At 36.0% G+C, this 22,133-nt stretch overlaps 1 protein-coding gene across 3 annotated transcripts in view; it reads left to right on the forward strand.

Moving 5' to 3' along the window:
• The window catches only part of LOC131045463 (uncharacterized), a 285,469-nt gene that overhangs the window by 172,519 nt on the left and 90,817 nt on the right, over positions 1–22,133 (forward strand). For all 3 annotated transcript variants that reach the window (XM_059218424.1, XM_059218422.1, XM_059218423.1), the window contains one exon: positions 17,153–17,260. In XM_059218424.1, coding sequence (XP_059074407.1) covers positions 17,153–17,260 — 108 coding nt within the window. The remainder of the gene's footprint in view (positions 1–17,152; positions 17,261–22,133) is intronic.

Here is a 22,133-nt window from a genome sequence, read left to right on the forward strand (position 1 = left end):
ACTTGTATGGCAACTTTATTGAAATGAAAATGCTACTAATAGAGGCGTCTAAACTTGAATGGCTTCTTTCTGTTTCCAAATCTGCAAATAATTGAAGAAAATAACCTTTGATGAAGCACAAACAGACTCTTGAATGAAGCCCTCCCAATTGCAATAATTCAGTTGATCTTTCATAGTCTCAAAATCGCAGATCAAGGAAGAATTTTTGTTCTTCAATAGCAAACTCTCTGAAAAATCTTTGTCTTAGAAAATCCACAACAAAATGAAGCAATTTCAAATAATCATCAATAATATAGTTTGAATTGCCTTCTTTTTCCTTATAACCCCCAAATGGCACGATTTCCAAAAAGGTATGCCCAAGTTGATTTTTAAATACATTGAATGTATTTTAATCACTTTTCATAGTTTAAAAATGTATCTAGGCAAACTTTTATTTAAGTGATTATAAAAGTCACTTCATAATATTTAAGTGGCTTATAATTTTAATAATGTCACTTTATAACTTTATAATATCCATATAAGTTAAATAAATAACTTAACCACTAAAATATTAATATCTCCCTCAATATTCAGTGTTTTGATTGGTCGTCAGAAGCTGGGGTCAACACTGAATAACCCCCATGTGTCTAGGTGCCCTGACTGAAAATATCACAACTGCTAGATTGACTTACTATAAATAGTAAGTCCCTCAACTAAGCCCATATACTAATTGCAAAGTCCTTGGAACTTAAAGCAAGATTGAACTGAAGAAGTGGAACTGCCATTGAGACTCTCTATACAAAATGTTAGCCTACGAGAGTGCAAAATAATAGGCTAACCCATTATTCACTGAAATTGACTAGAGTTGAGACATTACAATCCGCCCTCCCTGAATTTGCTTGTCCTCAAGCAAACTCAATACTGGATGCTGTAAAATGCTCTCCTTTTCCCAAGTAGCATCCTGTATCGGCAGATCTCTCCACTTACTCAAAATTTCCCTGATGACCCGCCTCCGAAGATAACGCTCTCTAGTCTTTATGACAGCCTCAGGTACTAAAATAAACTTCCCCTCATCATCCAAATGTGCTAAGTTTGAAGGAGCTATATGTTCTCCCAATGCCTTCTTGAGGCGGGAAACATGGAACACATTATGAACCTTACTATTTGCTGGTAAATCTAATTCATAAGCCACCTCGCCAACTCGCTTGATAATCCTGAATGACCCATAATAATGTGGCTTGAGTGTCTTTGAGCCCTTCTTCCTAAGAGAGGACTATCTCTAGTGTTGAAGCATCGAATACACCATATCCCCAATTTCAAAAGATTGGTCAACCCTCCTCTGATCAACATATTGCTTTTGCTGATTTTGAGCCTTTTGAGTGTTCTCACGAAGAGTTCTCATGATATCCTGGTTCTTCTATAACAGGTCCCAACACTCGGTACTCTGCAATCGCTCATGAATAAATTCAAAAAACTAGGAGCATCACAGCCATACAAAGCTTTGAAAGGTGTCATCTGGATAGTCATATGGTGAGTGGAATTCTAACAATACTCACAAAGATGCAACCACTTCACCCAAGCCTTCTGTTGCCCAGAAATGTTTTTCCATAGGTATCCTTTCACCCATTTATTGAGTGAGCTCTATCCCACATAATTTGAATAACTTTTGCTAGAAGTTACCCATGAACCTACTTTCTCTATCACTAACAATACTTTGCGGTAGCCCGTGCAATCTGGATACCTCACGAAAGAAAATATTTGCTACCTGTGTATTCGAATAAGTAGTCATGATCAGGAAGAAATGTGCATACTTAGTCAACCAATCAACTACCAAATAAATGTTCTCTCCCTTGAGCTTTAGGCAAGCCCCTAATAAAATCCATAGACAAGCTTTCCCACTTCCTCTCAGGAATAGGAAGTGGCTGAAGCAACCTGACAGGGTAAGTGTGCTCTTGCTTGTTCTGCTGACAAACAGAGCACTCCTTGACATAATGAAGAACATCAGATTTGAGACCCTTCCAAGTAAATCTCTCCCATACCTGCCTATAGGTCTTAAAGTATCCAAGATGACCAGTCATAGGTGAATCATGTCAAGATCTCAATACCTTGTTCTTCATATCTAAACTTGGGACAAAAAATATTCTCTCTTTGTAAATGATGAGATCATTTACAAGAGAGTACCTGCTGTCATGTAGTGTCCCATCAATAATGCCAGAAGCCCACGGATTCTTGGCATACTCTGCTATGATCAAGTGTTTCCAATCCTCAGAAACCTCTGCCATGGAGCTCAATTGGGGATGGCGAGATAAGGCATCAACAACAACGTTCTGAGTCCCTTTGACATAGGAGATGTCAAAAGCATAAGACTGTAACTTGCTGACCCACTTTTGTTGACGCTCATTTAGATCCCACTGTCCAAGGAAATGTTTGAAGCTGTTATGATAAGTTTTGACACAAAACTTGCAGCCAACTAAGTACTACTTGAACATGGCCATTGCATGCATGATGGCCAACATTTCCTTATCATAAATGCTATAGCTCATCTCAGGACCCGTTAGCTTCCTGCTCATGAAAGCTATAGGATGATGATCTTGCATAATCACTGCACCAATACCCTCTCCACATGCATCACAATGAAGCTCAAAAGGTTTGGTGAAATCTGGTAAAGCTAGAACTGGACATGTAGTCATCAACTGCTTGAGCTTCGCAAAACACTCCTGTGCTAAAGGTGTCCAAACAAATGCACCCTTCTTTGTCAAATCAGTAGGTGCTAAAGGTGTCCAAACAATCGACGGTAGAAAGCACATAAACCAATAAATCCCTTGAGCTGCGTCAAATTCTCACGAGTAGGCTAATCAATAATGGCACAAACCTTATTAGGATCCATGCGAACTCCCTCTCTGCTGATTATGTGGCCCAAATATAATAGTTCTGCCATGCCCAATGCACAGTTGGATTCCTTGGCGTAGAAGGACTCCTTGTCATGTATGTCTAAAACAGTATCCTAGTGAGCCATGTGCTACTTCCAAGTTGTACTATAAACCAAAATGTCATCAAAGGATACCAAAACAAATCTCCTCAACTCAGACTGGAAGACCTTGTTCATAGTGGATTGAAAAGTAGCTAGTGCATTGGTTAAGCCGAAGGGCATAACCAAAAACTCATAGTGTCCACAATGACATCTGAATGTAGTCTTCTCAATATCCTGCTCCCTGACACTAATCTGGTGATATCCTGTCCTCAAGTCAATTTTTGAAAAATAACAAGCTCTGTGAAGTTCATCTATCGATTCATAAATGCGAGGAATGGGATACATGTTCTTTATTGTTCTTCTGTTCAACATCCTGTAATCAATGCACATTCTAAGCGTACCATCTTTATTCTTCACCAAAACCACTGATGAAGCGAAAGGAGACTTACTCGGCCTTATATGTCCCATAGCAAGGTTTCCTTTGATGGTTTTCTCAATCTCATCCTTAAAACGCTTTAGGTGCCAGTAAGGTGTAATCATGATGGGCTTGGTGCCCTCCTCCAGCTCAATGATGTGCTTTGTGCATCTATCAGGAGGTCTACCAGGTGGTATGTTACTGAACACCTTCGTGTGCTTAACTCTAAGCTCCTGTACATCTGAATGATAGGGTGTTTTATGCTGCTCCTCATAAGAAGCCATCAACTTACATTCTGCTGCCTACTCTACCATATCATGTTTGATAAGTCTCTGCATTCTTCTGAGAGTTATAACTCTCAAGTTGCTGTCCTTGATGGCTTTAAGTACATGATTTTTTCCATCAGCATTAAATTTCATTTCCATATCCCTAAGGTTCAGTGTAAACTCTCCAATTGCATGAAGGCACTTCATACCAAGAATCATATCCGTGTTCCAGTCATGACTCTTTGAACAGCTTGCTGGTCTGTATTTTCAGTCATGTTTTCATCCTTATAAAACCATTCCATATGCTTATTTTGCCCCTTAGGCTTGAGAGGACAATCATGGTTCATCATAAGTGCCTTTGCATTAAAAACAAAACCTCTTTCTACGCAAATCATTTATAGTTTCCCTATCCAAAGGTGTTGCAAATTTCTTGTTTTGATCAGCATTGTCTAATTTCTTTGGATCAGATTTGTTGTCATTATAGGATGAAGATGGTTTTGAATTGTTTGGAGTGAACCTATTACGTGGAGCTGTAAGTTCCATGCTACGTGCTTTCCTCATAACTTCAGGCAAGATAGGAGGATCAACAACTTGAATCCAACCCTTCATAGGTTCGTAAAGACCTTCAACAAATAGTATGACCAACTTTCTCTCTGAAATACCTGCGACCATGACCGAGAGCCTTTGAAATTCACCAATATAAGACTCCAAGCTGTCCATTTGTTTCAACTGAGCTAAATCTCTAAAATATAACTCTGGGTCTCTCTTGTCAAAGCGCTCAACTAGTCTATCAGTAAACTCGTGATATGTAGTGATAAGGTCATGCTGCAAGGTAACCATCCCATGGTGCCACCAGTCATAGGCAACTCCCTCCAAATGCAAAGCTGCAAACTTAATGGCATCTTCCTCTGCCATAGGACGTAAGTTCAAGAAGGTATCCAACTTGCTAACCCAAGCTCTGGCTGTAACTCTATCGCTGCCATCAAAAGTATAGAGTGTAAGCTTGTTAGTGGTATATCTAAGATCACTGAATTTGTTCCATGGTTTCTTGTCTTTCCAATTCTTGCTATGATCTCTCTTTTGACTGATGAACCTGTCAAAGTTAAGATGATCCTTAACTCTTTGTGGTAATCTATCCCACTCATCATGCATTGTCATCACATTATCTGCAAATACCACGTCATCTTCCCCCTTAGCCACATCCTCTTCTTCAGGCTCATTTCTCACAAATGTTGGGCATGTAGTCCTATCATAGGTGCGTGTGGGTGTCACTCTTGCCCTTGGGCAACCAACAACACTTCCATTCTCTTCTTGATTCTGGGTATGTCCCCTAGGCATAATGATCTGCTATATGGCTGTAGTCAGCTACTGCAACACATTTGCCACCTATTCCTGCCCAGTTACTAGACCCCTCATAATAATTACGGCTTCTTGGTCCTCATTGTTACCAAGCTGTCTATGTGGTTTACCATCATTCTTGTCTCCCATGATTTCCAATGGTATCTCTTCAATTTGATCCTGGTTTCCCTATAAACCAGGTCTCTTGCATGTGTAAAACCTGTGAGGCCCAAACTGATGTTGATGCATAAGAACTTCTAATCCTCCAAGAAGGCAGGATCAGAGCTTTGATACCACTGTAAGAACCTTCCTGGTTTTAAGTTCTCTAGAATGGTAATTCTGATTTGTTTTTGTATTTTTCAATAGATTTGGATAATTTAAGGTAAAAAATAGCAAGTTTGCCAGACAAGAAATGCACATAAAACTGAATTGAAACGAAATTGAAAGCAACTACAACTGTATTATGAATAGAATAACTGCTACACATTATTCTAATGCTAATTGCATGCATGTAGGTCCTCAACTTATTTTAAATAAAGAATTCTAGAGTTTGCCAGGCAAAACTGGGAAACTGACCAAAATGAGTGTACAAGTCCTGAATATGAATTCTCCAGGCTAGAAAAGAGATGAAACCACCTGATAATGCTGGACATTGGGAATGGAGCAACTAAACTACAAATTAGGTAGGCATTCCAGCCTCCCAGGCAAAACACTCTCTTTCTGGACCCCACGTGCGAAGTCTGATTTGTACAATCAACAATGGGAACTTGTATGGCTGCTTTATTGAAATGAAAATGCTGTTAATAGAGGCGTCTAAACCTGAATGCCTCCTTTCTTATTCCAAATGTACAAATAATTGAAGAAAATAACCTTTGATGAAGCACATACGGACTCTTGAATGAAGCCCTCCCAGTTGCAATAATTCAGCTGATTTTTCACAGCCTTAAAATCGTAGATCCATGAAGGATTTTCGTTCTTCAATAGCAAACCCTTTGAAACCCTTGTCTCTGAAAATCCACAGAGCAAAATGAAGCAATTTCAAATAGTCATCAATAATAGAGTTTGAGTTTTAAAATATATTTGGGTGAACTGCTATTTAAGTGATTATAAAAGTCACTTTATAATATTTAGGTGGCTTATAATTTTAATGAAGTCACTTTATGACTTTATAATATCCATATAAGTTAACTAAATAACTTAACCACTAAAATATTAATATCTCCCTCAATATTCTGTGCTTTGATGTTCTGTCAGAAGGTGGGGTCAAATTGAATAACCCCCATGTGTCCAGGTGCCCTGACTAAAAATATCACTACTACCAGATTGACTTACTATAAATAGTAAGTCCCTCAACTAAGCCCATATGGTGACTGCAAAGGCTTTTGAACTAAAACAAAGACTGAACTAGAGAAGTGGAATTGCCACTGAGACTCTGTATCCAAAATGTTAGCCTATGAGAGTCCAAAATAATAGGCTAACCCATTAGTCAATGAAATTGACTAGAGTGGGGACATTACATCAACAATGATAAAATGCACAAGGTGTCAGATGTGAGAAAAAACCAATGATGAAGTAGAAATGACAAAAATTAAAATGCATTTATAATGCAAAATTATGACTCCTTGTAATTGTTTTTTCCACTTTGTTTTGGCACAACACCCTTTTATTCCTATGGGGACAAGTTTTTTGAGTTAAAAATGAAAGAAAAATGTAGTTTCTGAGTTAAAACTTGGTCAAGGCGCTTTGACAACAAACCAAGAGTCCGAGCTCAAAACTCATGTGTTCAAGCCTAAGACTTGACTCGATTTTGCCCAAGACTCGATTGGGTACTCGACCAGACTCAATTGGACTCTAATGTGCAATTTTTTGGACGAGTCGACTTGGCCAACCTTAGGACTCACAAGTTTGACAAGTCCTGTTGAGTTCTTAGTGCGTCCTCAATCTATGGGTAGTAGAATGTAATGTGCCCATTTTGAGTCACTTCAACATTGTAGTTAGGTTCGGCTTTCTTAATGATTGTCAATCGTACTAGAGGAGATGTTTGATGTTGGTGATGAGCTCAAATGGTGTAGAGGACTCTTATGCCACTTTCCAAAGTTAATTCCGACTTCTTATGTGTTCTCTGAGATTCTTGGAGAGAGTGCCTATTTATAGTAGGTCACCTGGTTATCCCATTTTTCATTATTCGTTATTACTATCACTTCATTGTTGTTGGATTCGATTTTGATGCTCTTCGATAGTTTCTTCAACTTGTGTGTATTATTGGTTTTAATTTAAATTTTCTTTTACTAAGGTTGCTAATTTTATTAAAATAATGTAAAAAGCACCTTAGTGCAATAGTTTGTCAGAAAGAGAATAAAAAGTTTTAAATCATGGATGCATGATATTAGGACCTTGCCTATCAAATGTTATCATTATTTTTATAATAGGATCTTTCGGAGTGAAAAGGGATTTTTTAAATTTGAAATTGCATCTTCTAGAAACTTTACCTGTAAAAGTATATAAGGAGGTTCTATGAGCTCATTTGCATTATGCAGATTGTTTGATATCTCTCTAATAAAATCGTTGGGGGTCTTTGTGTTTGAATCTGGTTTGGCTTAATCTTCTAGAGGACAAAAACTCTCTTTGAGAAGATTAAGCATGGTGGTGAAAAATCCTCCCTGTTAATTTAGTGTAGCTCATTCAGAGTTACAAGTTGTGGGCAAAGGAGATTTACAGGTTATTGATTGAAGTTTTTGTTGTAGATTGTGAAGATATTTCAGTAGCTTTCAGGAAAGGTGAGGAGATTGGTTATGGTGTTGATTATCAGAACTTTCATTTCCAGTTGTCATCTTTCTTGTTGGGCGATTGTTTGTCTTACAAACTGTGTGATTCACTTGTGCTGGGGGACTAAAGAACATTGTTGGCCACCATTGAAAGGTGAAGATTGGCGTCGAATTGATCTTTCCCAATCGAGGGTTTTATTTGAGGTTTTGCATTACATTTTGTAGTGGTTTTGAGATGTTTCCCTTTTTATATCTAGTGGTACATTGAAGTTTGAAGATGCTTTGTGACTGAATAATAGCCATCTTTGTATTTTGGCGTTTTGCTGTGCGTGATCATTACCTATTGTACGGTCATGTTTCTGATTAGTTTTGAGTCATTGGATATCATATTTAAAGGGTGATATCTCTTTAAAGTTGATGTGTCTGTTCATGATTGGTTGTGCGCTTGCTAAACCTGTCATCTGGGGTGCCATTCTCGTGAAAATAGGTGTTTGAATGGTCTCTTGTTACTGAATGTTGCCGGTGTAGTTGTATGCTGTTGTAATCTTAGAAAAGGTCAGAAATCCTATGCTATTTTTGTATTTGTTGAGAAACAAACAATAAATAAGGGTTAAGAAACTTCTGAAATTAATTGCTATTATTGTTATAACTTCTTTATTTATGTAAACTATTGTAAATCAGTTGATTTGAATGGTATATAAGGAATCTATATAACATTTGTATGATATCAAAGCTTGGTTATTGGTATCCATTTTTACCTTCTATGTATGATTTGAAAGGTTCTGTGAACATTGTAATAACTTACAATCATAATGCCATATGAACATGGAAACAATTATACTACATGTCATGTATTCGACAAATTGTCTATAAGGAAAAGGTTGCAAAGAATTGGTAGCAAATTGATAGGTGTTCTTAAAGAGAAATAAAAACTCATTGAGAAAACCTAGCATTACACTTAGAGGATAAGTAGAAACAACATATCTAAAACGTAGGCTAGTGTTAGGAGAATTTCTAAGCTAGTTGTAATACAATTGAATGAATTGTGGCTGTGGACCAAATAAATAAGGAGCCCAATGTGGCATCACATTAGAGTTTGGAGAGAGTTAACCCAATCAATTACTGAGTCTAGAAGATATGCATGCAGAATAGAGATGTTTTTATTAGAAAAGCTTTGTTTAGTAGAAAATTCAATTTGCTAAACTAAAATCCCTTTTCTTGTATAGTTGATTGCATAGTACTAAATGTTGATTGTATAGTCATTGTTAATTGGGAATTCGTACAATAAAAGAGTAAAATATAGATTCAGTTCAACCCACTGTACGATAAGGGATGACTTACCAAGTGGTACGACAATGACTAGCAAGGCTTATAGAATGGATTGAGTCTCAGGTCGTATGGTGAAGATCTTACTTAATTTGTAGGATGTAGATCCTATGGTAGGATTAGCAGATGAATAAAATGATTGACTTAAGTATATGTTGTTGTTGGAAGTAGATTGTAGGATGTAGTACTGGGTTTGTGCCATAGTATATTGATGACAAGAATAGGCTTGATGATGAGAGCTAGAATGGGTTGTATGGTGGAGGATAACCTTTTAGAAAATCATAAGATAGAAGATTGGGCTCGATAGAAAGAATATCATATGGCGAGATTAGAATGGGAAGAAGGAAATTGTACAATGGCGAGGAAAAGTACATTGTATGGTGCTAGTAGTGATGGGAGGTCTTACGGTAAGTTTATTGAGAGGTTGCATGGTGGTTAAGGAAATAGTATGACGTATATCAAGGGAAGATATAGGTCATATTGTGGTATTAGGGGGATCTTGATTATTTAATTTTGTAATATTTTTCTTTTTCTTCGCACACATGTTTGACTTGTTATTGTTATTTATCCTTATTTTTTTCCATGTTTGGCCCATGTTTTATTTTGTACTTTGGCTTCATTAATATTTTTCTTTTTCATCTCCTATATGGTAGTTTCCTATAAATTTCGCATGAAATATGTCTTGGTTCTTTGTGTTGAACATCCATAAGTTGTCCAACTTTGCAAAATCGTTCTTCATTAGCTACTCTTCATTGATCTCCATGGATTTAATGAAAGTACAATTCAATGGAAGTACTTCATAGTTCTCCATTTGCTAGCAAAATAGGCCATGGAGAAAATTTATTTCATCTTTGAGCATGAGTGCAATTTCAAAATCCCTTATCTTTCTTCTCTATCCTTTCTTATTCAAGGTTTGAATCTGATGAATCTGAGGAATTCAAGGAAGCTACTTCTTGCCTTGCTGCCTAGTTTTTCAAATTGATTGTGTATTTGCAACCTTTGTTTTCAATTGAGAGTGTGTTTTTCTTCTAGTTGTAGTAGGTTTTAGCTACTAGTAGCCAACCTCAACCCAAAATTGTGTCATAGGCTTTCTTTCATAATGAAATGACGACAAAATTCGTAAAAAGTACTTAGCTTTCGATATTACCTTTTGGTCCATCAAAAGTTCAAGCACTTTACTACCTGCTTGATCTACAACCACTAGTTGAAAAGTTGGGGGCCTAATGGTCGGCTCGATTAGACTTCTCCAGGTATCTTTTGGAAGTACTCTAACATCATACATACCATCAAAAATTGTTTAAGTGAGATTCCTTTGAAGGTTCTCCATATTCATCATTGCTAGTTTCTTTTCCATTTTAACAAGTAAGTAACATTAGATCTTGATCGGCCGACAATGGAGGTTTGGTTATTGGATCTTCCTTCTATCCATAATCTAATTGGGCCATATCATGCATTGTGTCATTCCTTCGAAATGTAGTATAGGTTATAACATTTCAAAGTTCAGGAGTACTTTGTAATACAGCTACTACTTTAATTAGTATGATAGTTTGTAGTACTTTCCTTTTAATATATATATTATTTTATAATTGATATGTTATTGTACTTATATTTGCATTTGAGTGGTGTTGTTCTTTTGCCTTCTCCACTATGGCCAATACTTTGTTATGCCTTTCTCCATTAATCATGTTGATATTGGCCATTTACTTTGGACAAACATCTTAATTATCTCTAGGTCCACACCATTGTATAATAATTTTGTTGTGCTTTGGTTTCTATAGTGGTCTTTTGCATATTTTCCCAATTTGTTAGATTGTTGACATTGAACAATGGGGGGACGTTTAGGGTTGTATTGTATACCCCTCTTTGATTTTGGTAGCTGCATGGAGATGCATTATTATTTTTCTACAGCTTCACTAGAGTGTTGGGTGGAGTGGACTTCTATGCTTGTGTGAAGAACACTTGCATGCTCTTGGCTGGTTGAAGGACTCAATAAATATAAATAGTATTTGATTTTATATCACTCCATTATTGCACACACTGCATCGTAATTCTAGTTTTGCTGTCCAATTTTGGACACAAAACAAAAATCTTGATTGATATCTCACGTGCACACACAACACTTATAATTCTTGTCTTCACCCTTCACATACACCACAACCACAAATTTATCATTTGTCTGTACCTTTCCAAACATTACCCAAACGAGTCCATGCTTGTCTTCACCCTTTTATTTGATGCGGTAAAGGCCTAGGAAGAACCCCCATGCAGCCTTTGGTGGGTAGCAAAAGCCAGCCACAACTGCCTCAAAAGAGGTCACATCAATTATATGGGCTAATGTACACTTTTATAAGGTTCTCTATCATTGGAAGGCTAAAAGGGAGCAAGATAATTGCTGATTATGCTTTCAATAGTCTACACCAGCAATTTGGTCTGCTAATATTGTTATTGAATTAATTGAAGCTGTAATTGAAGTTTTTGAATTATCTCGATGCAACAACAACTCTCTCTCTCTCTTTATATATATATATATATATATATATATATAGATAATTTGGTATGAAAATAGTTGTAACAGATGAAGTTGGAAGATATGGTTATGATGCTTATTTTGCATTATCACTCAAAACAAGTTGAATTTTTTTTCCGACCAGCTTGATGCAAACTGTTTGACGAAATGTCCATTTACCAAAACTTGTGAAAATTGCAATATTTTGGTTTTAAAAATTTGGCTAGTATATTACATCTATGTAGTAGTCAATGACTATGTTTTTAAGAATTGTTCGAAATGATTATAGCCAATAGGATTAATGTTGTCCCATTTTAAGGACAATGCAATATAACCACAAAATGCAATGCTCAAATACCACTTGTAATGTCCCCTTAATTAAACACCTATGAAATAGGGACAATTATCTATCAATTATCCCCTTAATTTCCTTGTGAAAACTTAAAGAATCAAATGCAAGAGATTTATTTCCTTCAAATCTATAGTTACCATCAATTATGATTAATGGTAACACTTATGAGTGTTTAAAACTATATAATTGATAAGATATGACAATATTATTCAAAGGAACAATGGTTATAAATGATATTGCATCAGCAGAAAACTTCAATGGTTGACAATGCACATCATAAATAAAAGGTTATAACAACAGCAATGTCTGTTAATAGCTAACAACAAAGTCCAAGTATTGGAATTATTTTTGATAGACTTAATAATAACATAAAATGATATAAGTCCACTTACACATTCAACTCACTGAGGTTTTTAATTTTATGTTGACCCAATCAATGAATTTCAGCAAGAGTGCTGTTTATGGTATTCTAAAAATATGAAATCAGACCATAATAAATTCAGATCTGAGCAAATTACTGCTTGTGGCTGGTGCTAGGATTGAGAGGTGGCTCCCAAATATTGTGGCGGCTGTTGGTACTGCAGACGGTGTCTCTTCCAATTCTTTTGCTTTTGTGATTTTTTATTCATGTTTAACTTGATTTCAATATAGAATACACCATCATGGATCAATTAGAGCATCTCTTTGCACACTTTCTATTGGTTTGTGGTTAAGTGCGTAAGGAGTTGAGTGCAGTAGGAGATTGTGCATCTGAGAACGTTGCAGAACAATTGAAAGTGTTATTAGTGATCATTACTGTAATGTCCCCACTTTGAAATAGATTTTAATAATAAATAATAATAATATTAAAATACAAAAGAATAAAAAAAAATTTAAATTAAAATAGAAAACAATATAATTAAATATAATTAACATTTAATTAAGTTACTGAATGGTCAAAAGACATGGAAGGAAAAGTTGTGACTCCCTCAAACATGGGATATAAAAGGGAGAAGAGAACCTCATTTGAGAAGGGGATAATGGTGGAATCCGAAGTGCAGATCTGATTTAAATAAAAAGTGCAGATCTGACCATGAAAGGTTGTGTCCCTTTCAAAGGGCAGATATAATGAAGAGTTGCACTCTTTCAAAGGGTACTAATGGTGGAAAGGACATGTCTCTTGCCAAAGGGCATACATGATGAAGAGGTGTGACCTCTCCCTCACATTGAGAGATATAAAGGAAAGGAATCAAAAGCAGCCAGTGACATCACCATGGATCAGATCAGATCAGAACTGTTATTAAGTTACAGGCAGTAACATCCTTGTTCTTGGTGGTATGCATGGGGATGTGTTTAATATGTATACTTTATATATGAATACTGATAATGTTCCTATACAGAATTTAATAGTAATATTAATGTAGACTGCAATATGTATGGCAGTTTAATAATGCCTTTCTATCACTAACTGTTCATATGACGATTAAGTAAATTATATGATGGAGTCTGTAATACCTTTCAATCTCACCATCCAGTTATGGAGCGAGAATATAAGGAAGCAAGAGCACTAGGTTCCAGCAGGTACGCCAACCCTGAGCATGGCCCAAGAGGCCAAGTTGATGAGGTCCTTGGTGCTCTTGGGCTTGTTGGAGAGGGATAGACTCAAGGCGCCTTGGGTGATTCTCCTTGAGCTCCATAATGGGAACTGGTGTAGGGAGAGAAAGGGTTGTTGAGTCCTTTATATAACTATGCAATATATAAGAGTGCTGACTATATAGTCTATCAAGGCATAATGGAAATGTTGACTAATCTGTTGTGCAGGGTCCAGACCAAGCTTAGTTGACAATAGTGCCCCTCTGTTGTAATCACTATGCACTACAATTGTGATTCAAGGTCAGGATATAAGAGGGTCCCATTAGGGGACATTACAATTACCTTCAAGCCCTCAAGAATGCAATAAGATTTGTAAACATGTCAAGAGAAGGAAAGTGTAATGCCCCCTTATGTTCAAACTTAGTAAATACGGACAGTTACTTAAAGTCTCTAATAACACTTAAATGATAATGATTGAAGTAAGATTACTACTCTATGATACCACTTCTAAAAGATTGTTCTTATGTTGTACAATTAATATGATATATGAGAACAATATCACTGCTAGCTTTGATTCAATACTTAATCACCTGCAAGCTTATTTTGTCTATATATCTGCACTTAGTGCAATTTAACAGTGATAAGATTATCTCTGCTGTCACTGATAGGATTGATAACAATCAAACGAAGAGGATCTTCATATCAATATGTGTTGCTGCTAACAAATTAGCCTTCTCTGATATGACAATGGAGAGTATGCTAGGAAATGTTATGATTGGTATCTGTCTCTGCCATGACAAAAATAAATATGCTACTATCTAAATGTATTCCTACTGCTTAAAGCGATGGTTGATCTGCTGTTCCTGATATAACGATATAGTTATGCAAATATATATAATGGTATTGCTTATAGCGATATGATGCTGTTTCTGATCTGACTTTATATGCTTGCAACGAAGATGGTGCTCTCTCTGATATCAAATTTCTTCTATATGCAACCGGTTTTGACACTTAGGTCAAATGCTCAGATGAGTTAAATATCCTAATGTATGTGGCAATATCGAAGGGATTGCACCTCTTGATTGTTGAAGAGACATATCTCTTCCAAATCATACTTCTTTGAGTATAAACATATCAGTTTATTATGCAAAACATATCTCTTCATAACATCGATTAGTTTATTATGCCCATCACTTTCCACTTGTATAATCTTTGCCTTTAATTGCACATGTTCCTTTCAGTGGATGATTTGTAATGGACATTGTTCCATACTTTAATGATCATTAGTTATGTTTAGAGTAATTGTTAGTTATTAATCTCTATATTACAATCATCCCTATTGATGATATGTCTTGATTTGATCGATCCCATAGTGTCTTATCAGTTACGTGTGTCTGTTTTGATCTTCAAGTATGATCGATCTGTAGTATGGAGTGATGATTGACCCAAAGCAATCGGATGCTTATCATGCTTCTTTTTATTGGATGTATGTGATTGATCTGCCTTTCAAACTATGGAGATAATCGATATGGCTTTACTGACTATCAAAACCAAGACTGTTTGATCAATTGTTAACATGCTGACTGATCTTTTGTAATGATGATACCCTATGACTTTGCTGATAGATTACTTAATCGATATCTATTGGATGACCGATTAAGTAGGTTGCTGATTATAATGAGGCTCTTTTTCTTGGTATATTTCTTTTAGTGTTAGCATGTTACTTGCTATCTTCATCACTTATCATCGTATGATGATTGTTGCCATGATGGCTTCGATATGTATATTCCTCATGTGTGATGGATGCTTTAAGCATCATACGTTGATCATGTCATCCTGAATCTTGACTGATTCTCATATCACATTCCGTTGTGCCTCTTAAGGCCAACTAGAAAAAGCATCTTATTGATAGGACTTCACAACTTTTCCCGGATACACTTGATGCCTTATTAATTCTTCATGCGAACTATCTACTTGAAGTCATTTGTTATATACAATTAGCTATTAACTATCTACTAACTAACTTGAGGTGCTCAAGGTCTGCCACCCCTTGACCTCATATGTGATTTATTGTCATTGCATTATTAGGGCAAGGATCAGGACATCACAGAAAGGCCTCCCTGTTTTGGATTTGTTCTCATGCCAGGTTTCATGAAGTTTATCTCTTGTATTTTATTTGTATTTTTCATAGTTTTACATAGTTTTTTCTTGCATACAAGAAACTACTTTAGGTTGCATTATTTCATTTTCAGCAACTCATATGCAGAGTACAGTTGATTGATATCTAGCACATGTAAGATGGGGCAACAATTATATCATCTATATTGACTATTGAAAAGTTAAGATGCATGATAGTGAGCTAGTTAGTTATAAAACATTTATATTAATTGTGAATACTAATATGCTGGTATGAGATCTCGAGATTATATTTTCCATCTCAGTCTTGTAAATGACATGTTTTATTTGCCAGTGATTACAGTACCTATCTCTTGTATATGCTCCATCTGAATTTGCTTTTGCAATTACTGCATGCCCAAGTCACTGTTTTCTGGGTGTGATACAAATCTGGCTGCTACATGGTCGTCCTGGATTATGTCCATTCATACTGAATGCATGCATTGGTTTAGCTGCAAAATAAAGGTTACAATCAAGATACAAAATAAAATGTGGTGAAACATTTGGGTAGATTCTTTGTAATCCTATGGTTTGTTGGGAAGTGAATTGGGATAAGAAACTTCATATTCTTTATTGAACTTAACAGGTAACGTTTTGAGAATTCTGCCAAGATAGAGTTATAAAGCAGCTCTAACAATGCCTACAAGAAATAATCAATATAATTATATAAAATCTAAAAAGGCTTACAAATTTTCTTTATATTTATTTAATTCATCATGAACACTCATTGTAGTATTATTTATTTATTTTTACTGTAGTATTATTTAATACTGAGGATCATGGTAAGATTTACAATTGACTGCTATTAGAGTAAAAATAATTTGCTAATGTATCTCAAGTAGACCTTTTTTTAACAATAGATTATTGGTTAAGGTATCTTTATATAGTATCTGATTAATTAATAACTAGAATTCTGACTGTGTCAACTAATAATTACCTACAAAGAATGGAATTCCCTATTCAATACTTGAGTAATGATGCAACTCTTCATACTACGACTGTTACCGTTGGTAAGCAAGAATGCTATCTTCTCCATGATAAAATTATCAATATTGCATTATTTTCCATCTGTGTATGCAACTTTCTGCATGTTAGTAAAGATAATCAAGTTTAGAGTAAGTACTAAGAAGTCTATACTGCATGAGTGTGGGTACTTAGCTTTTGCATATGCCAAGCTCCAAGCCAAAGTGAAAATCTATTGATTAGATACTGGCCTAATGTACTATCCTTGAAATTTACTACCCAAGTTTTAAGTAGAAAGGATTTAGTATTGCACGAGGCTTGTACTTAGCTTTGGTGTATACCAAACTCCAAACCAAGTCAAATCCTACTGGTGACATGCTGGTCGGGTGCTACATCCGTTGAATTTTTTTTTTTTTTTTTTTGAAATGTTAGGTGAGTCATTCAAATGTCTAGTCAAAATTATTGTGTATCTTAATGTACTGTAGTTGAGTTCAGTTCTGATTAAATGGTCTGTCATGGTGTAGGATTTTCCAGGCCCATCAGCTTTGGAGCAGACATTGCTACATTCAACAACACCGCCTGTTCCTTTTATCATTGCTGCAATCTCCTTATTGGGTTTCTTTCGCAATCCTGTAAGAATTTCTTTCAATTTCTTTTCTGTTTCTTGGATTTCACCTATAGTACAATTTTTTCAATCTTGTAGTATAAGTTCACTATTTGTCTTGTTAGACATTTTTTGTCTGGTACTAACATTGATGTGTGTAGTAGCACCTATTTATATGCTAACATGGAAGCTATGGTTGCAGTGATTATTGTTTCTGAGATTATTAAATCATTCTACCTTCATTTCAATAGAGGGGAAATGCTCCACTTTTTAAATTTATTCTCACTGACATACTCTTGTATTCTGTTCTGTAAGCATAGCAGGCAATTATTCATGCCATATAATCTAATATAATGATTTTTTTTTTCTTCAATAACATTAATAATTACTGCTTGATAATTGTTAACTTGAAAATGCCTGTAAACCTGATGTGCTCTTGTATTTCTCCCCTCATGATATAATTATGTAATTTTATTATTGTTGCTAAAAGGAGACCCTAGACCAGCAGGTGGAGGTGAAATCTCAAAATTGCTCTCTTTAATATTTACAGTTGATGCGGATAAGGGGACTGATAGTTAAACTGAAGGGTTGGTAATGCCGAAAGGAATTTGCATTCTTGGGGATTGTAAACCGTCTTGGTGCAATGAACATCTGAATTTGTAATTGATGTCATGAAAGTAGGTAATGTTAAAGCCTAGAGGTTACAGGTTAGCATAGATGAGGTAAATTGGACTGGAAGCGATATCCAATTGAGCTCAATCACACATGCCAATGGCAATGGTGAGAATTTGGCTGATTTGCTAGGCAACAAATATTAATGGGCTATTAGTAAGAGAGGGGGTTTCAGAAAATGGTGTGGCAAATTCTTTGGCCAATAATATTCAACAACTCCCAGTAAAAGCTGTCAAGCGAAACCCTTTACCTTTGTTTATTTTGAGTGTATGCTATAAGTGGAACCATGAGTGAATTTATGCTTATCATCTTGACTTGGACATTTTATTAGGAAGGCTGATAAATGATTAGCAAGGGTACTTCCCTTGTTTGCTAAAGAAATTATTTTATAGTTTGGAACCCATCCAATTGAGAATTCTCACAAAATAATAAATATCCCATTTCAATGACATTCACAGATGTTGATGACGAGGCCTAGATGTTGGAAATTGCTGTCATTGATGTCAAAGGGCGAGCTGAAATTGTTGGAGGTTAGATTGTGCAAATCTCATGACACTATTATTGAGATATTGTTGGGCAAGGAGGAGATAATTAATTAGCAAAAATGATGGTTTATTTTTTCATGGGCAGACCCATGCCTATTAACTATTGGAGTGGAACAAAGGAGTTTCAAAATTGCGAAGTATTTTTTTTATTAATGTGGCTGACCCCCTCCTTGTGGCACCCAATTTTGGGCAATTTAAATTTTGAAATTATTATTTTTTAAATTTGCTGATCTATCCTAGTTTTGGCACTCATTATCTTGGGACAAAATTGAAATAAATTAAAATATTCTTTGCTGATTGGACACATCTCTTTGGGGTGTTGGATCCCTTGGTTGGAGAGTTGATTTTGGCATGTATAAATAGAAGTTGGTTTAGAGTTTAGAAGAAAATAAATTATTGTGTAATGCCCCCTCTTGGGACGCTCTTATATTCTGACCTTGATTCACAAGTTTAGTGCATAGCTATTACAATGGAGGGACACTATTGTCAACTAAGCTTGGTCTGGACACAACAGATTAGTCAACATTTCCATTATGCCTTGATAGACTATATATTGGATCTCAAATCAACAGATTGGATAGGTTCTAAGGAAATGCCAGCTCCTATGATCAAAACCTCCAATTGACTTGGCCAACTTATAGAGTGAATCTATTTGGTTACTAACTCCCTCACTTTAGGCTCTGCAAGACCTAGGCGGGTATACCTATTCACTAGTCACTTTTGTTGACTAATGCCTTTTATAGAAGATTGACAACATTGAAACACAATAGATAGGTATCCGATCTAGCTACTATTTCAACACTCCCTCTTAGCTAGGGAGTATAGCTGCCACTTGTCATGATCCATTCATGACCTTCATCTTGCATTGCCTGCAAGGATGAATGTATAAGCTCCATAGAGTATACCTGCAATAAAACACAAAAATATCATGAACTCATTTCATGATGTCCATCTTGCATTGCCCGGAGAGGATGGATCCACCTTGCATTGCCCGCAGAGGGTGGAAGAGGTCTTACACCTCAGCCTTCTCCCAGAGAGGGATACACTCTCACCTTGCATTGCCCGCAGAGGGTGACTCCACCTTGCATTGCTCGCCGAGGGTGGAAGATGCAGTCTAAATTGCATCGCTAGGATTGAGACTCCTTCTCAGTCAATATTGTGTTCTCCACAATTCCAAGCTTCTCTCTAAAGTACTCAAACTTAACTCGAGCTAGAGGCTTGGTGAGAACATCAGAAACCTATTCATCTGTGCTGATATATTTCAGCTGGATGGCACCTCTTTGTGCCATACCACGAATATAGTGATAATGAGTTTCCACGTGTTTTGACCTGTCATGAAACACAAGATTATTAGACATTTCAATAGAACTTTGATTATCACAATAAATAACAGTGGATTCCCAAGGTTGTCCAAACAACCCAACAGGAAGCTTGCGAAACCAAACTGCTTCTCTAGTTGCCACACTTGAAGCAATGTATTCAGCTTCTGCAGTACTCAATGCAACTAAGGACTGTTTCCTACTGACCCAAGAGATCATAGCATAACCCAAGCTGAAACAGATTCTTGATAGCCCAATCAGAATTAGAGTAGCCTTCCAAATTGATTACTGTGTTGATTGGATGCTTCAGTCCATAGCCAACTGTTCCAGGCAAGTATCTCACGATGTGCTTGGCTGCCACCAAGTGAACATGTTTTGGCTGGTTCATGAATTGGCTAAGTGCACTCACTGCATAGCAAATTAGTGTTGACTAGATACATCCAGGATCCAATCAACTGCCTGTACTCTGAAGGATCTGCAAAATCAGAGTTAGCTGCAGAAATACTCAACTTCTTCAAGTTAGTTTCCATAGGAGTAGACATAGGTTTACAATCCATCATACCAAATTTTTTTAGTATATCAAGAGTATATTTTCCTTGACTTAGAATAATTTCATTAGGTCTTTGCCACACTTCTAACCCTAGAAAGTAATGCATTAGACCTAGATTCTTGATTTCAAATTCAGTAGCTAATTTTTTCTTACACCTAATGATGAGACTATCTTCACCAGTTAGAAATAAATCATCCACATATAAAACCAGAATTAGCAATTCACCATTAAATATTTTAAAGTAAATGTTAGGATCAACATCATTCTTATAAAATCGTAAACTAACTATGTACTTATCAATTCTTTCATACCAAGCCCTAGGAGCTTGCTTGAAACCGTAGAGAGCTTTCTTCAGTCGGCACACATGAGTTTCTCTATTATGTATCTCAGAACCTTCAGGTTGTTCAATATAGACAACATTAAGAAAACAATATTTATATCTAACTTCCAGCCTGCAACATTAGCTATAGTGGTTCTAATATTAGTATATCTAGCAGCAAGAGCAAATGTTTCCTTCTAACTACATCTAGCTTCATATTTTCAAAAACTTTCATATGGAACTCTCTTTTGATTCTTAATATAAAATTGTGGTAATCAAGTCTCATGAAGATTGCATAAACTAAGAATCAATCAAGGAAGGCAGCCATAAATCAAAGATGAGAAATGTCAATCTTTTCCCTACTTCACTTTTACAAAATGGACCTATAGTACAATCATTATGATCAAGGCATACCTTCAAGTGAAGAAACCAAGCTCCCTCTTAAGCTTGAAGGCATGGTAATTCAAGAAACTCTTCAAGAGAAAATATCCCAATAGAATGAATTAACATGTAAAGTAACTTATCTAGACTTCCACCATTGACAACATATGCCAAGATTGCTCAAAAGGATATTGTCAGTCTATAATCAACTTCAACCATAGTGTAAAGCTACACAACATTCTAAAATTGTTTTCCATAGTTGAATAACAGAGAGTTAGCTTATATTAGAAAACTAAGGCAAGTGTATGACTTCAGAAAACATTTTACACAATCCATAAGCAAGGTATATAAGCCTAATTGTTTTTTCAGCCCATGCGTAAAATCAGATATGAGTATCGACCACTCAAAAGGATACACATTGTAGTTGAGCACAAGCGTATGATCGAAAGCCAACTTCAATAAGTTAGATACCTCATTCATCTTAGGTTTCATCATCAAGAGAATACTTACTTCAAAGAATGTAATAGGTAGTATGCTTAAATTGAAGAGATAGTGTCGCAATGAATATTATGTAAGGATGATGAAAGCCATGCCAAAAAATGCATTAGAGCTAAAGGCAATGCTCTACACAAGAGGAGCAGAGCAAGGTTATAATAACAGCATAACAAAGAACATGAGGACCTATTATGAAGCGCTGAAGAGAACCAAGTGTTACACAGTCATAGCCCTACATGACAACCTTATCCAAACATAAAACAAAACAGAAAATGCAGTCCATACGATGTTAAGAGATTTGATGCAAATCAAGAGACACACCATAAGAGTATATAATTCCAGAGCAGCAAGACTATTGAGCATTTCAAGACTTAGATAGAATACAGTGCATCAGAACTATGCAACAAGTATCATAAGGGATCAGATCATAATATGAAGATAGTAAGGTCAACATTGGGCATAGATACTAAGTAGGATGTCTATCACACCGATGACTTAGGTTCCATGTTTCTGAATCTCCTATAAATTTATTCATCTTTCTATTTGTTCTTGCTGTTATATCCATCATAATACTCCTAGATTTATATCTGAATACACATGCTGAAGTCTTAAGTGCCAAG

Source organism: Cryptomeria japonica, chromosome 3, assembly GCF_030272615.1.
Source record: "Cryptomeria japonica chromosome 3, Sugi_1.0, whole genome shotgun sequence".
Lineage (NCBI taxonomy): Eukaryota > Viridiplantae > Streptophyta > Pinopsida > Cupressales > Cupressaceae > Cryptomeria > Cryptomeria japonica.